Consider the following 16,188-nt stretch of genomic DNA (forward strand, 5'->3'; position numbering starts at 1 on the left):
CTATTTTGTCATGAATTCTAATTAATGCTGCGAAAACCTGAGAGTGCTGGGTCATCACAAGAAGTACATCCAGGTTTGATTGATAATATAGTGCAAGTTGGCCTATGCTGCCAAGATTCTTCTCTCTTAAATTAATGGCCACCCCACCTGCCCTAATCATACAGCCCAAATGATATCCCCCTTCTTATTTCAATTTTCTGGAGGCACAGAAACTGGAAAAGATCAGTCATTTATCTTCTAATGGTGGGATAATAGATCTATCACAATAAAACATCTGCACAAAGCCAGTAATTTTTTTTCCAAAGGAGCAAAGCTTTTACCAACATTAAATCAATAAGTTAGAAAAACAATGTCTCAGCTATACATTTTGATTTTAAACCAAAACATTAACTTATTAACAGAAGCCTACATTTGAACAGTAGACCCCAGCTTTCTTTTCCCCATTATCCCCAATGACATTGCTTTAGTTTAAAAGATCAAGATCCTCATTGCAAAGCCATCACCAATTCCAAGCATCATTTTTTAATGTTAGAGGTCTCACTTGCTGAGAATCTGTGCTTCATCTTGTAACTATGCAGTCTGTAAAAGATATCTTAACAATCACACGTATGTTTAAAGACCTTTGATCCCTCAAGCAGAGTACGTAATAGGCTGTATGTGTTATATTTAGAAGTAAATTTTCACATGGGAATGGCACAATAAATTTAAAGTTTAGAAGTAATTTAATGTGATGAGGATATTCTCATTAAAGGAGAATACAATGTTTAAACAGCATGTGCAAAAAAATATATATGTCCTCTGGGGGGGGGGGGGGGAAATGTAAATATTAACATGGAATAAATAAATTCCATGCAGTAAATTAATTTACTGTCAGTCTTCACTCAAAACTTTTCTCTAACCTCTGCAGAATTTCTTCACAACAGAAGTTTCTGGAGTACATTACTAGTACAGGTTTACCAACATGTTTTGAAATTTCTCTCCAATATCCTTTATTCTAGAGGAGTTCAAAAGCAGTATTGCAGTGAATACACTACCCAGTCCCAGAAAAAAAAATGCTACAGTAGCAACAGCTATGATGTATAGCAAAATATACACAGGCACATACTAATCCCATTTTCTGGATGTGGCTGAACAAAATCATTTTTACAATGCAGCATATACATATTTATATTTTTATACAAGTATCATAAGCTTCCCTTGTATCAAAGAGGCATTTGTTCAAACCAAGTAAAATCAGATCAAAAACAATGGAAAAATTCTAGACATTTTTAAGACACTCATTATCCACATAACTACATCCCAGCAGCAGGTCTACACTCTGCCTTCTACTTTAGATGTGCAACTTTGAGATATATTTCTCAGTCCAGAATAAAGTGGCAAGTCTTTTATCTGAAAGTTTTAAACAATGGACATGATTCCCTCTCAATATCAGTATGAATGTTTAAAATTATTAGGTAGGTTAGGTATCGTTCGTGCACTTGATTTTGTTTTTTATTACTGCTTACAAAATTCAGTTATAAAATAACTAAGCTAAAAACAGAATGTAGTTCTACAGTCCTTCACAGCATGCCAAAAGCAAATTGAGCAACAAATCCTGCCTCAAACCACTTATCTCAAAACTAGAAGAGCAGGCTTGTTAAGAACCTGAGGAAAAAAAAAAACGAGGAAAAATAGAGTGAAATCATATAGAAACCAACAATCCAAATAAATGGATAAATAAATAAATAAATGTCCAATTACACATTCACACCTACCTAGATCTATTAATTTCTGAAAAAATGTCACTTTAGCATAAAAACATATATGGCCTTATCTTCATTTTTACATAAAACCACATCAGCTGCTCAGTTATTCAGCACAACTAGAAAAATAAAGCAGACGTTCATGCTATTCTACTTGCTTATCAAAATTTGATGTACTTTTTATGTAATGGAAAGGCAAAACAGAAGTTTAAGTTGCTGTAATAAGCAGATTTTTAAACATCTGTTTAAAAATTAAATAAATTGGTAAACAAAAATCAAAGTTTTGTTGATACAGTGTAGTTGTGCTAAACAAGTTACAGGGTCTGAAGGGATTCAGTAAGAATAAACATGATTTATTTATTATTTATGATTATTACTGAAGGGATTCAGTAAGAATAAACATGAAGTTGCACTTATTGCTTCCAGCTCTCTCCACATATTGGTACCTGCTGGTCTCAACACGCACACAGTTCATTTCAGGGAGTAAAACCTGATTATTTGATAGAGCTAAATTAAAAAATTTAACATCTAAAAACAGTAAGTTGGTGTTCTACTGAGTTCTCCTCTTAGCAAGCTGCTGCATTAAGCTCCTTTGTCATTAAAAAACACTGCCAGTTTACATTTAGGTGTGGAACCTGAATGGATCGAAAGGTCAGCAGAACACAGTGGTCAGCTCCAGGCAAATGACTGTCAGCCCAGAGTTGCGCTCAGTAAGCCCAGAAAAGCTAGTGAGGGAAAAGGTAAAAGTAGTGAAGAGTTGTATGTTAGAACTTACTTGTAGCAAAGCAATTTTATCAGAATACAAAACCCTACATAGTGTTTGGCAAAATTCTACACTGTAATTCAGTTAGCACCTTGAGGGTACGTTACTGTTGATTTGCACTTAATATTTTTGCAAGTTAGATTAACAGAGAGTTTGTATTTTAATTGTATCTTCATATTAAGTCATTTAAGGAGTACAGTGATCTTTCATTTATATCACCAGAAATTTTAATTAAGTGCTGGGTTAAGGTTGGATCTCATGCCATTTTAAGCTCTGCTCACCTCAGCTTATATAAAAAAATTTACTGCTGATTGAGACCTAACAAATGAACACATTTTTTAGAGTCTGATAAAATAGTTCAATTTTACTGTAGTAAAATTCCCATCTAGATAGTATCTTTCTACTTCAAATGTGAAATGACTGCAACTAATTTAAATACACTTTGCCTTTTCTACGCAACATAAGCTGCATTAATAATTCACAATAGCATGTTCTTTTTGAAGAAATTTGTTTTACATAAATTTAGAGGCATCTATGGTTAGTAGCTACTCTGTCTCATTTTAACATAGACATTATATTGGTAAGTTTTAAAACCACTGTGCAAATTCAAATATTTATAGAAAAGAAAATAAATGTATGTGTTTTTTGTGTTGTTTTTTTTTTAATGAGCATTCTCAAGCATCATTTGAACCAAACATTCATCTGTTATGTGACACTGAAGTTAAAAATTACAATCCTCTTCTAAGCGTATCTAAAACAAATTGAATAACAACAACAATAATCATATGCATTGATTTCTCTCATCTAGACATTAAATGTAGAAGACATGATGCTTATTCAAGGATATTGGTTCTTAGGTGTATAGAAATGCCAAAATTAACCTGACACTTTGACAGAAGCACTGTGACACACTTACATCATGGAAAAAAAAAAAGCCCAAAAACAAACAAACAAAAAATCCATACAAATTCAACAGTTCCCAGTCACTAGGATTCTCCCATCTGGGTAAAGACACTACTTAATGACGTAATATTGTGATCTTGATCTACTACTATTAGAACAAAACTACCAGGAGATGACAATTAATGTTAATATAAGGAAACAATTTCTGTGCACTTACACCGCGACACCCCAAGGATTAGCGTCAAATAAACTCATGGGCTGAGTTCCACATTACTACCTTCCAAATTTCAGGCAAACTCACTATCAAAAAAAGCCATTAATCAGATGAAATTCATATGGCTATAGCAAAATTTTCTAACGCTCAGTTTCTCAAAGAAGTCTTGTGAAGACAAATTTAGCAACTTTCTAGGAGCTTCTTCTTGCATCCTAAGTATATGAAATCTAGATTCCCTTACAGAACATAAGGAAGATTGTTCAAATTATTTAAGCTTATTAAAGCTTATTTAAGGCTTTATTAACACTTATAAAGTAACGTAAGCTACATATATAACTTTAAGAACCACCATGTGGACTGGAATCCATCCTCAGCAAGTCTGCTAATAATAATGAACTAGGAAGTGCTGTTGACCCCCTGGAGGGACAGGAGGCCTTACAAAAGGATTTAGATAGACTGGAGCACTGAGAAATCAGTAGCAGCATGAAATCCAACAAAGGAAAAAGCTGAAGGATGCACCTGGGACAGAACAACACTGGACACAGGCACAGACGGGAGAATCCAGAGACGGTATCAAATCTGGTGACAAGGCAGGAAGGCATGTCCTCTAATGAGAAGCTGAGGACAGTTGGATTGCCAAGACCAGAGAAGAGGAGGCCAAGAGGACCTCAGCACTCCCTGTAGCTCCCCCAGAAAGACAAGAAGGATGGAAAAGGCATAGAGATAACAAGCAAGCATTACCTTGAGTAAAACACTGAAACATTTCTGTACTGCGAGAGTGACTGCACACTGAAACAGGCTTTCTAGAGAGGCAGACGATACTCTACGCCTGTTAGTGCTCAAGTGCTTCTTGTAAACAAATCTGGAGTTTTCCTGGGAATGTCCAGTGGAACATGACAAGAGATGACTACTTAAATTGGAGCTTTTCTGTACTAGATTAGTCTTCCTGAAATCAAATGATCAAGCAGTAAGTAGAGATAGACTCCTTCTAAATCAGAGCAAACTGTGAAGGAGCTTTGATTTAAAATCCCAGAAGCAGATTTGTATTGCTCCTGTTTGGAATTTTTCACAAAAAAAAGTAAAACTTAAAGCACAAATGTCAGCCAAAGCTGGTTCAGGCCTTGTTAGAGTTCATGTACAATCAGAAGGAGAAAAACACTTCAGTAGTTATGACATTACATCTCCAAAGAAGCTTTTCTGAAAAGGCCCAGAAGAACAAAATATAAATTATCATTCTTAAATTCTGGGGAAAAAATAGCACAGCTGTGACTACTGCTTTAGCTGGTATTCATAAATACAATGTCTATTATTCAGTGTCACACAGGCACCAGAATTATGGCATATATTAGGCAGTGATAACTAGTTTCCCCTGTAAACATCTCCAAGAACAGCCATTCAGAAAAATAGAAAAAAAAGTTGGGATGTTTTAACATTTCATTAAAATTCATGTATAAGTGACTACTTGTCAGGTGCCTCGTTTCTCACTTTAAGTAATAGTGGCCAGGGAAATCTAAGGATTTTATTTTCTTGTCATCAGCAATAAGAAGAAACAAAGGTGGCTTCTCTGTTCCTTATGCCTCCACAGGTACACAAAATCTAATCTCACATTCACAGATTGCATGCACACCAAGAGCATGAACCACAAAAAGAAAATACACTAAGAACAACTGGGGGCACCTCCACAGAAGCACAAAGGTCTCTGACAAATGAGTACAGGTCAAGCATGGATGCAGCCAGGAGAACTAACTAACTGATTTACTGCCTGCTGAGCCATTAAGCTCTGACACTCTTCTTCAGCAACCCTTCAGTGGAAGTTGTGAGATGTCTATTAGAGATCGACACCATTTTTGTCCTGGACATCTGGACTGTGCTAGAACAACATACAGTATGTTACATTAGTAATAGGAGACTAACATTACACATAAACACTAAAAACTGACATCTAAAAGCAGAAAAAAAACACAACATAGTAATAGTGAATAATGGTACATGAAGTAACTCACTATCTGGTACCTAGCAGTGCTCTCACTTAGTCAAAAAAACAATACATTTGCCATCAGTTATTTGAAAACAAACCAGAGAAGTGTTTTAATTTACATCCCTGTTTTATATTTGAAGTCTGTCTTTTTACTCCTCTTGACAGAATTACCTTCCTGACCTAAGACTTGTGAAAATTAATTGTAAATTGTGAATTGTCAGAGGACATCAGTTTTACTTACCAAGAAGGAAATTTGCAAGGACAAACAAGCACACAGCAAGTATCGCTGCGTAACATTGGCATACACCACAAGCTTCAAAAGGTATACTATGTATTACACAGAAGTTATTCTTATAATATCACAAATTGACATGATCCAGTTAATATCTCATTGAAAAAATGCAAAGACACTTTTACACTGACATATAATTATAAAATTTTCATTTTTTAAGCTAAGTTTAAAAAAAAAAAAAGCATACACACACACACACACAAAAGCAACAACAATCAGTAATAAGAAAATGGATTTAAAATACCCAAAACATAAAAAAAGATTACCAGTCTTGTAAAGAGTTACTATCATTATCACATTCTCAATATAATGCATGGATACACAATGATGCCTCTATTTTGAAGCATATAAAAACACACCAATAAGGCTTCAGGAAAAATCTTCCTCAGACTGTCATTCAGCTGTATAGTGTGTGTAAAGAGTAATAAAACTCTTTAAATATATACAAATGCTTATATAATATATATATAGCTAAATATATATTTATACACACACACACATACAGCATATACATATATGTGGAATAGCAACTCGTCTCTTACCGTACTTCTATCCTTTAACAGCTTTTCAATCACTTCAATTAACATTTCCTTTTGCTCTGGATCAAGACTAGAAAGGAAAAAAAATTGTTTTACATATTTGGTTAGAAATATCAGAAATTTAAGACAGATTTGTTTCCATCCAGATGCAAGCTGGGAACCAAATGTGTTGAAGAATCTGCTTGCAGAAAATATCAAGTAATTCAAAGACCCAATTTCAAAATACCTTATCTGAGAAAAAGTTCAGCATGAAATGTAATCTTCATAATTTTTAATCCACACTTAAGTAGTATAACAAAGATAAAAATCTTATTTTTGTTTATCTTGTCTTGTACTGGTGGCACCAAGGAGCTGGCAGAGCACAGAACCAGGACAGTTGACCTTAACTGTCCAGAGATATTCCATACTATTAGGTGTGACATAAAAACAACTATAAAACTGAAGGGAGTTGGTAATGAAGCAGCCACTGCTTGAGGATTGGCTGGGCATTTGTTGGCAGGCTAGTAAAGTTTTTATCTCTAACTGCATGTTCCGCCTTTTTTTTTTTTCTGATTCTCTCCACATCTCAATGGGCAGTGAAGTTGTGAGCAAAAGGTTGGGTATGTTAGCTGTCTGTTCTCTTAAACCACAAGAAATACCAAGAGAAGCCAATATACTAGTCTTGTTGCCCTGTCAAATCCATGTATTTCCAATTTGTAGAGAAAAAGGTTATGGGGGTCTGCGTCAAAGACCTTGCTGAAGTCCAGACAGATGACACCAGTGGCTCTTCCCTTGTCCATGACGCAGTTATGCCAGCATAGAAGGCCACCACGTTGGTCAGGAAGGAGTCACCATTGGTAAAGCTATGCTGGCTTGTCCTGTATCACAGAATCACAGGGTTGGTAGGGATCTCAAGGATCATAAATCTCCAACCCCCCTGCCACATGCAGGGCCACCAACTTCCATATTTAATACTAGACCAGGCTGCCCAGGGCCCTATCCAACCTGGCCTTGAACACCTCCAGGGATGGGGCATCCACAACCTCTCTGGTCAGCCTGTTCCAACACCTCACCACTTTCTGTAAAGAATTTCCCCCTGACATCCAACCTAAATCTCCCCTTCCTCAACTTAAAACCATTTCCCCTTGTCCTGCAATTATCAGCTCTTTCAAAGAGTTGATTCCCCTCCCCTCTGTAGGCTCCCTTTAGGTATTGAAATGCTGCAATGTGGTCACCCCGCAGCTTTCTTTTCTCCAGGCTGAACAAGCCCAGCTCCCATAGCCTGTCCTCATAGGGGAGGTGCTCCAGTCCTCTGATCATCTTCGTGGCCCTTCTCTGGACCCTCTCCAACAGCTCCCTGTCTTTTTTGTACTGGGGGCTCCACTCTTGGATGCAGTACTCCAGATGGGGCCTCACAGGAGCAGAGTAGAGGGGGACAATCACCTCCCTGTCCCTGCTAGTCACCCCTCTTCTGATGGAGCCCAGGATACCATTTGCCTTCTGAGCCGCAAGAGCACACTGCTGGCTCATGTGAAGTTTTTCATCTATCAAGACCCCCAGGTCCTTCTCTGCAGGGCTACTCTCAAGAACTGCTCCTTCCAGTCCGTATGGATGCCTTGGATTCCTCCAGCCCAATTGCAAATCCTTGCACTTTGCTGTGTTGAACCTCATCAGGTTCATCTGGGCCCTCCTTTCTAGCGTGTTGAGGAGTGGCATCCCTTCCTTCCACTGTGTCAACCGCACCACTCAGCTTGGTGTCATCAGCAAAGTTGCTGAGGGTGCACTCGATTCCGTCATCGATGTCAGTGATAAAGATGTTAAAGAGCACAAGTCCCAAGACAGACTCTTGGGAGATGCCGCTCATTACCGGCCTCCATAAGGACACGCAGACATTGATGACCTCCCTCCGCGGCCTCTGCAACAGACTGCGGCCTTTCAACCAATTTCTTATCCATCGAGTGGTCCACCCATCAAATCCACATCCCTCTAATTTGCAAATAAGGATGTGGTGGGGGACCATGTTGAAGACCTTGCTCAAGTCCAGGTAAATGACCTCGGTCGCCTTTCCCTTGTCCACCGATGCCAAAGGCCACGAGATTGGTTAAACATGACCTTCCCCTGGTGAAGCCCTGCTGGCTGTCTCAGATCACATGCCCATTCCTCATGTGATCAAGCATGTCATCCAGGAGGATCTGTTCCATGATCTTCCCAAGCACAGGCATGAGACTCACCTGCCTGTAGTTCCCTGGGTCATCCTTGCTCCCTTTCTTGTAAATGGGAGTGATGTGACCCTTCCTCCAGTCATCCAGGAGCTCACATGACAGCCGTGACTTTTCAAATATGATGGAGAGCGGCTATCACCTCCCTCTCTTCCATGTGCCTTGGATACAAGATGACCAACAGGTCAGTAGTTCCCTGGGTTGTCCTTCCTACCCTTCTTAAAATTGGGATCAATATTGCATTTTTTCCAGTCACTAAAAACTTCACCTTGATCAAATGGTGATCACCTTGATCACCATGATCAAATTTTCCATAATTTCAAATATTATCAAGTGGCTGGGCAACTACATAAGCCAATTCCCTTAGGATGCATCTCTTTGGGACCCACAGACTTAGGGATGTTTAGGTTCCTCGGGTGGTTGCAAACTTGATCCTCATTTAGAGCAGGAGGGACACTGCTCTCTCAGTCCCCACCTTCTGACCCATCTGCTGAGTCACGAGTGGTGACAAAAGCAAAAAAGTTGAGTACCTCAGCCTTAACTTTGTCAGTTGCTACCAGCTTCCCTGCACTGCTCGCTAGTGGGCTATGCCTCTAGTTTCCTGACTTCCTACTCCTGGGCAGGAAGAGCTCCTGTGCACTAAAGAAAGTTTCCTTAAAGATTTGCCATCTCTGCTTCATACCATACATACGACTGTTTTCCAGGTGGTTTGCTGACCAACTCCCAGAAGATCTGGAATTTGGCTTTCCTAAAATTTAGCATCAAAGTCTTTCTGTTTTTCTGTCCCATACCCTTCAGGAACATTTACTGCACCATCCAATGATCTCTAGAGCCAAGGCAGCTGAGAGCGGCAATCAGCAATCCTGATTTCACTAGTCAGTTCACTTGAGTTGGTAAGCAACAGGTTTGATACTGCATCCCTCCTTGGGCTATTTATTGCTTGGCTCAAGAAGTTATCCTTTATGCATTCCAGGAGGGTCCTGAACTGCTTACAGCTCACTGTGCTACTTTTCCAGCATATTCATACCTTTCCTTTGACATATTCAAAACAACCGTGAAAAATTTGTCAGAGGCACTGATTATTGAAAAACTTACTTCCTTAGCTTTCTTGTGTAGAAAGACACAAGGGGTAGGCAAGAACAAAATTTTCATCCCAATTTCCTCTTCTACAGCGATTCGCAGAGCATGGCAGAACTCAAAGCCAAGGTAGAAGAAAAGAAGAGACTGTGGACTCAAATAGCTATAAAGATGTGGAGTTGTATAACTTTGAAAACTCATTTTAACATAGTTAGGTAAAGAAGCATTTGGTCATCATTGTACACTTAAGTTTTAATGGTGACATATGAAATGTCCTAAAGCACTGTCCATCCTTTACAAGTACAGATTAACTATATGTACCCATCTGCATACTACATCACCGAGGTTGTAATAACTAGCAATACTAGGTTAAATGTATAATAAAACTTTTAGAAACCACAATCATTAGCACATGTAAAACAACAGCATTGTTTTAAAAGGGGGGGAGTTTAATGGAATCTCTGCCAGATACCAAAGTCTTCAGATTACAGTCCTAAGTCTTTCTAGTAGGTCATATTTCAAAACTTCTAATTTAGCATGAAGAGAGGTAGGTGAGTAACTTAGAATCACAGAATCATAAAACTGCTCAGGTTGGAAAAGACCTTAAAGATCATTGAGTCCAATCAGGACCTAACCATACTACCCTGACTGACAACCCTCCGCTAAATCATGTCCCAAGCACCACATCCAAACAGTTTTTAAACACATCCAGGGATGGTGACTCAACCACCTCCCTGGGGAGCCTATTCCACTGCTTAACAACCCTTTCTGTAAAGAAGTGTTTCCTGATACCCAACCTAAACTTACCCTGGTGCAACTTGAGGCCATTTCCCCTCATGCTGCCACCTGTCACCAGTGAGAAGAGACCAACCCCGCTCTCGCTGTAAGCACCTTTCAGATATTGGAAGAGACCAATAAGGTCTCCCCTCAGCCTCTTCTTCCCCAGACTGAACAGCCCCAATTGCTTCAGTCTCTCCTCATAGGACATATTCTCTAAGCCCTTCACCAGCCTTGTAGCCCTTCCTTGGGCCTGCTCCAGCACCTCAATGTCCTTTCTATACTGAGGTGCCCAAAACTGAACACAGTACTTGAGGTGAGGCCTCACCAGTGCCGAGTACAGGGGCAGGATTACTTCCTAGTCCTGCTCACCATACCATTCCTGATACAAGCCAGGATGCCACTGGCCTTCCTAGCCACCTGGCCACACTGCTGGCTCATATTCAGCCATCAGTCCACCAGTACACCAAGGTCCTTTACCATCAGGCAATCCTTTCCTTTTCAGCCACTCCCCTCCAAACCTGTAGGGTTTTGCCTGGGGTTGTTGTGACCAAATGCAGGACCCAACACTTGGCTCTAATAAAACTTACGCAGTTTACTTTGGCCCATCAGTCCAGTCTATCCAGGCCCCTCTGTAGCACCTTACTATCCTCAGGCAGATCAACTCCCTCCCAGCTTGGTGTTATCTGTGAACTTACTGAGGGTGCACTCAATCCCCTGATCAAGATCATTAATAAAGATGTTAAATAAAAGTGGCTCCAGAACTGAGCTCTGAGGGACACCACTTGTGACCGGCCACCAACTGCACTTAACTCCATTTAATAATTTGGGCCCAGCATCCAGCCAGTGTTTCACACAGCAGAGCGTACGCCCATCCAAACCGTGGGCAGCCAGCTTCTCCATGAGAATGCTGTGGGGACAGTGTCAAAGGCTCTACTGAAGTCCAGGCAGACCACATAATCAGCCTTAGCTACATCCACTAAGCTGGTCACCTTGTCATAGAACAAAGTCAGGTTTGTCAAACAGGATCTAGAATTCATAAACCCATGCTGACTGGGCATGGTCCCCCGGTTGACCTTTAATTGGTCCATGATGGCTCCCGAGATTATCCATTCCATAACCTTCTGCAGCACTGAGGTGAGACTGATAGGTCTGTAGCTACCAGGATCATCTTTCCATTCCTTTTTGAAGATAGGCGTCACATCTGCCAGTCTCCAATCCACTGGGACATCTCCAGGTAGCCAGACTGCTGGAGAGTGGCTTAGTAACCATATCCGGCAACTTCCTCAGCACTCTAGGGTGCTGCTATCCATTCAGCCCTATGGACTTGTGAGAATCCATCTTTCAGAGCAAATCCAAAACCATTTCCTTGTAGACTAAGTAGGGCCTATTCTGCTCCCCATCCCTATCTATCAGTGCAGGGGGCTTAGTAACAACACATTTTGAAAAAAACCTATTTGTATGAGATCAAGGCAATCTCCAGTAAGGGCTCCAGTGGTTTAATTTTCATTTCTCCACCTCCTCTTTCTGAAACTTTAGATAAGGAAGGAAGCATTCTTGGAAAATAAGACTGAAAAGCTTAGAATGATGTGTTCCCATTATGGCACTTAATACTGATGTTGGTAGTCAAATCCTTTTCTAGACATTGCTGCAAGTAGGTGGAAGTACACAGTAGAATTTTCTATTGATAAACAGAAGACAGAAATAGCTTTGAAGTGCATTCTATGTGAAATAAGCAAGATGTCTAATATTTTCAATGATAAAATTACACTAGTGTAGCTGGCAATGTTGACTGCTTTGGGCACAAATGCTGCTGTTCATGCTATGCCTGAAATCTCTTCTGTTTGGATATGCAAGGTTCCCACTGCCTGGACTGATTGAACCACTAATGAATAAGCTCTTCTACGCTAGATACTATATGTACTAAGATACGAAGAAGATTGAAGTATTGAACCTTCATCAGAAGTCTGACTGGGGTATTAAGTGAGCAACAGAACTACCCAACAGATACAGAAGTTATGGAAACCAAAAAGTAAGTGGAACATACAGGCACTACTGGAATAAAATAACAGTGCTTCTTGCTTAAATGCTCACAGAAGATGGATTATTAGATGTAGGAGAGTAGATAAACTGTTGACTGATTTTCAAATCAAAGATCCATGGCCTGTGGAATTTTGATTCTCACCAAATTCAGAATGATCTCACCAACTCTGAAATGATATGCTTATTAAATAAATATGCCAAAAGACAGCCTTGCTTCCAGTGTATGATCTTTTCCACTGCACAGCTACCAGTTATGATCCCTGATCTGCTGAGACACACGCATGCTGATACAAAGACAAGCCAACTTTATCAGCCTACAGACAAATTAACTGGATGGCCTTCAGTAGTTCTGGGCACACTTCTTCTGATGCAGCCCAAGACACAGTTGGCTTTCTGGGCTGTGAAGGCACACTACTAGCTTATGTCCAACTTTCTATCCATCAGTAACCCCAGGTCTTTTTCAGCAGGCCCAATCATTTAATCCCCCAGCTTGTATTGGTAGTGGAGTTTGCCTCTAACCAGGTGCATTTGGATTTACTGAACCTCACAAGGTTATTCTAGGCCCACTTATCAAACTTGTCTAGGTTCCCCTGGATGGCATCCCATTCCTCAGGCATGTCAACCACGCCCCACAGCTGTCATCTGCAAACTGGTGCACTTGACCCCACTGTCGATGTCATTGATAATAGAATCACAGAATTGCAAGTGTTGGAATGGATCTCAAAAGATCATCGAGTCCAAACATCCTGCTAATGCAAGTACCCTAAAACAGATATCACAGGTAGGCATTCAGACAGGTCTTGAATATCTCTATAGAAGAAGACTCTACAGCCTCAATGAGCAATCTGTTCTGGTGCTCTGTCAACCATACAATTTAGAAGTTTTTCCACACATTAGTATGGAATTTCCTATGTTCAAGTTTTAGGCCATTATCCTCTGCCCTATCACTAAACACCATCAAGAAGAGCCTGGCCTCATCCATTTGCCTTCCACCTCCATTTGGACGTTTATAAACATTAATCAGAACACCCTTCAGTCTTCTTTTCCCCAGGCTGAACAGATCCAGGTTACTCAGCCTTTCCTCCCAAAGGACATGCTCCAGGTCCTCGGTCATCTTTGTTGCTCTCAGATGGACTTCTCCTAGGAGATCCCCAGCTTTTCTGAACACAGGATCCCAGAACTGGACACAGTATTCTAATTGTGGCCTCGCCATGGCGGAGTAAAGGGGATAGATCACCTCCCTCAACCCACTGGCCCCTTTTTTTAAGGCACCCCTGGACATGATTAGCCTTCTTGGCCAGTAGGGCACACTGCTGGTTCATGGCCAACCTGTTGTTCACCAGGACCTCAGGTTCTTCTCCTTGGAGCAATTCTCCACAAGGTCATCCCCTAATCTGTACTAAAGTATGCACATATTGATGAAAATATTAAAGAGAATCAGCCCCAGCACTGGCCCCTGGGAGACACCACTTGTGTCCACTCAGCCACAGAACCATTGGCCACTATTCTCTGGATTCAATCCTGCAGCCAGTTCTCAATCCATCTAAAGTTTACCCATCAAATCCGTATCTTTCCAATTTGGAGAGAAGGATGTTGTGGGACAAAGGCTTTACCAGGCACTCAACTGCTAGTTTCTGATCTGTTCACAAGTAACACTGAAGCTTATTCTACTGCAGGTAAGGTGGACTATGCAGCTACAACTGTCTGAAACTTCATAATATACAGGCCCTTTCTGATAACAGAAAGAACATTACTTGAACAGTATGGACCTGAAAAATCCTTTTGCTACTTTAAGTGACAACAGACATGTCTGCACGTTCACAGAGAGGTGGATAGACAGCTGGTGACTGAAACTGGTAGCATCCTGACCCAGCTACTCCCAAGGCCATCAGATGAGAGCACTCACTGTAAAAAAGACCGCAGAGAGGGAACCCAGCCCAGGCTTTTCACAAGGCTGTCATGAAAAAAGCCATCAGCCTTATAGCCCCGAAGTTACACTCATCATCTGTACTATGAAAGATACAGATATTATTGCCCGCAGATGAGTAAGCCACTATCCTCTTCTTTGTAAGAGCTCTTCCATAAGAAGGATTTCTGAAGAGGGAAGAAATGGATTTGTAGAGATAGAATTTCTATTAGGAAGCATTCTTTTGTTATCTGTATTGCAAACCAAACTGAATGACTTCAAGATGAAAGATACAAATGCTAAAAACATATCTGCATTCGTTGCTACATTGATTACAGTAACAGGCTAATTAAAAAACAGAAAATACTGCATCGGTTTCTCTTTTATATATTTTCATACTTACCATGTTACTGTATGAAGCAAAAACTATTCAGCATTGTGTTAATACACATACCATACTTGTGTTTTTGTAAATATATCAAAACTCTCTTTAATCAAAAACACTTTGAACTTATACAAGAATATACCATAGAAAATAATGGAGAAAGAAATATAAAGCTCATCCCCAAGTAAAAAAAAAAAAAAAAAAAGCATATTAAAATAGAACATAGTTTTATTTTCAAATTTTTATGAAGACATTTTAAATACATAAAAGTGATTTAAAAAATTCTCACAGTCCTCCGTGTCTTTCCAAGGATCAGCAAACAGTAGATACACTATTGGTATGTATATAGTTAAAATTGAGAATATGAAAACCTTTGCTGTAGCAATTAGGGAAAAAAAATTCAAAGGTGTCTAAATTCCAATCAGAACAGCTAAGTGATTGAATCTATGTCTATTTTATACTTCTGAAAAAACAGATCTGATACACATCTGGGACACACACAACATCCACAACAGTTTTACTAAACAGAATCCATAATGATCTTTAAAACGTTTTTCAGTATTTCTCAGAATAACTCACCTGTACAGTTTTTGGATTGCATGGGCCGCATTTTTCCTCACATAAGGAGATAAATCAGAAGACGCTTCTTTAATAGCAAGCATCATAATAGGAACAATAATTGGCACACGGATACTAGATAAAACTCTGAGAGCACTTGCACGGATTAGCTGATTAGGATCCTGAAAAACGGGAGAGAAAGGGAAAAATAAGATAAGAAGCATACGTTAAGTCCTCTGGAGTGCGTACCATAGTAACGGCATATTAAGGGGACAAGGGGGAATGGTTTCCAACTAAAAGAAGGGAGATTTAAATTAAATTAAAGGGGAAACTTTGAGTGTGGTGAAGTACTGGAACAGGCTGCCCAGAGAGGCTGTGCATGTCTCACCCCTAGAGGTGTTCAACCCCAGGGTTGTGGAACCCTGGGCAGCCTGATCTAGTGCTTGGGATCATGGTCAGCAACACTGACTGTGGCAGGGCAGGTTGGAAGCAGGTGATCTTTGAGGTCCCTTCCAACACAAGCCGTTACAAGATTAAACCACCCAAATTTATCACACCATAATTCAGACCTACAAATTAAAGACACACCAGCAAGTAAATGCGCCAAACTTCATGCAATAAACTTTTAATGGAAAAAAAAAAAAAATGTAGCATCATCATTTACTTTCCATTATAAAAGACAAGCATATTCTTTAATGATCTGGAATTCAGATATTTCGAAAACAATTCAGATATTAATGAAACATAACTTCTAGCAAATTTAAATGTGGTTCTTAGTTGTGACACTTCCACTCAAGTTCTTCCTAAGTATAT

The 16,188-nt window shown here is 39.8% G+C and overlaps 1 protein-coding gene across 3 annotated transcripts in view; it reads right to left on the reverse strand.

The window, feature by feature from the left end:
- Positions 1-16,188, reverse strand: part of AP3B1 (adaptor related protein complex 3 subunit beta 1) — a gene marked incomplete at both ends in the record, with an annotated part of 157,798 nt that overhangs the window by 107,773 nt on the left and 33,837 nt on the right. For all 3 annotated transcript variants that reach the window (XM_079549003.1, XM_079549002.1, XM_079549001.1), the window contains 2 exons: positions 6,435-6,501; positions 15,397-15,557. In XM_079549003.1, coding sequence (XP_079405129.1) covers positions 6,435-6,501; positions 15,397-15,557 — 228 coding nt within the window. The remainder of the gene's footprint in view (positions 1-6,434; positions 6,502-15,396; positions 15,558-16,188) is intronic.

This window comes from Tetrao urogallus (assembly GCF_951394365.1).
Source record: "Tetrao urogallus genome assembly, chromosome: Z".
In the NCBI taxonomy this organism is placed as follows: domain Eukaryota; kingdom Metazoa; phylum Chordata; class Aves; order Galliformes; family Phasianidae; genus Tetrao; species Tetrao urogallus.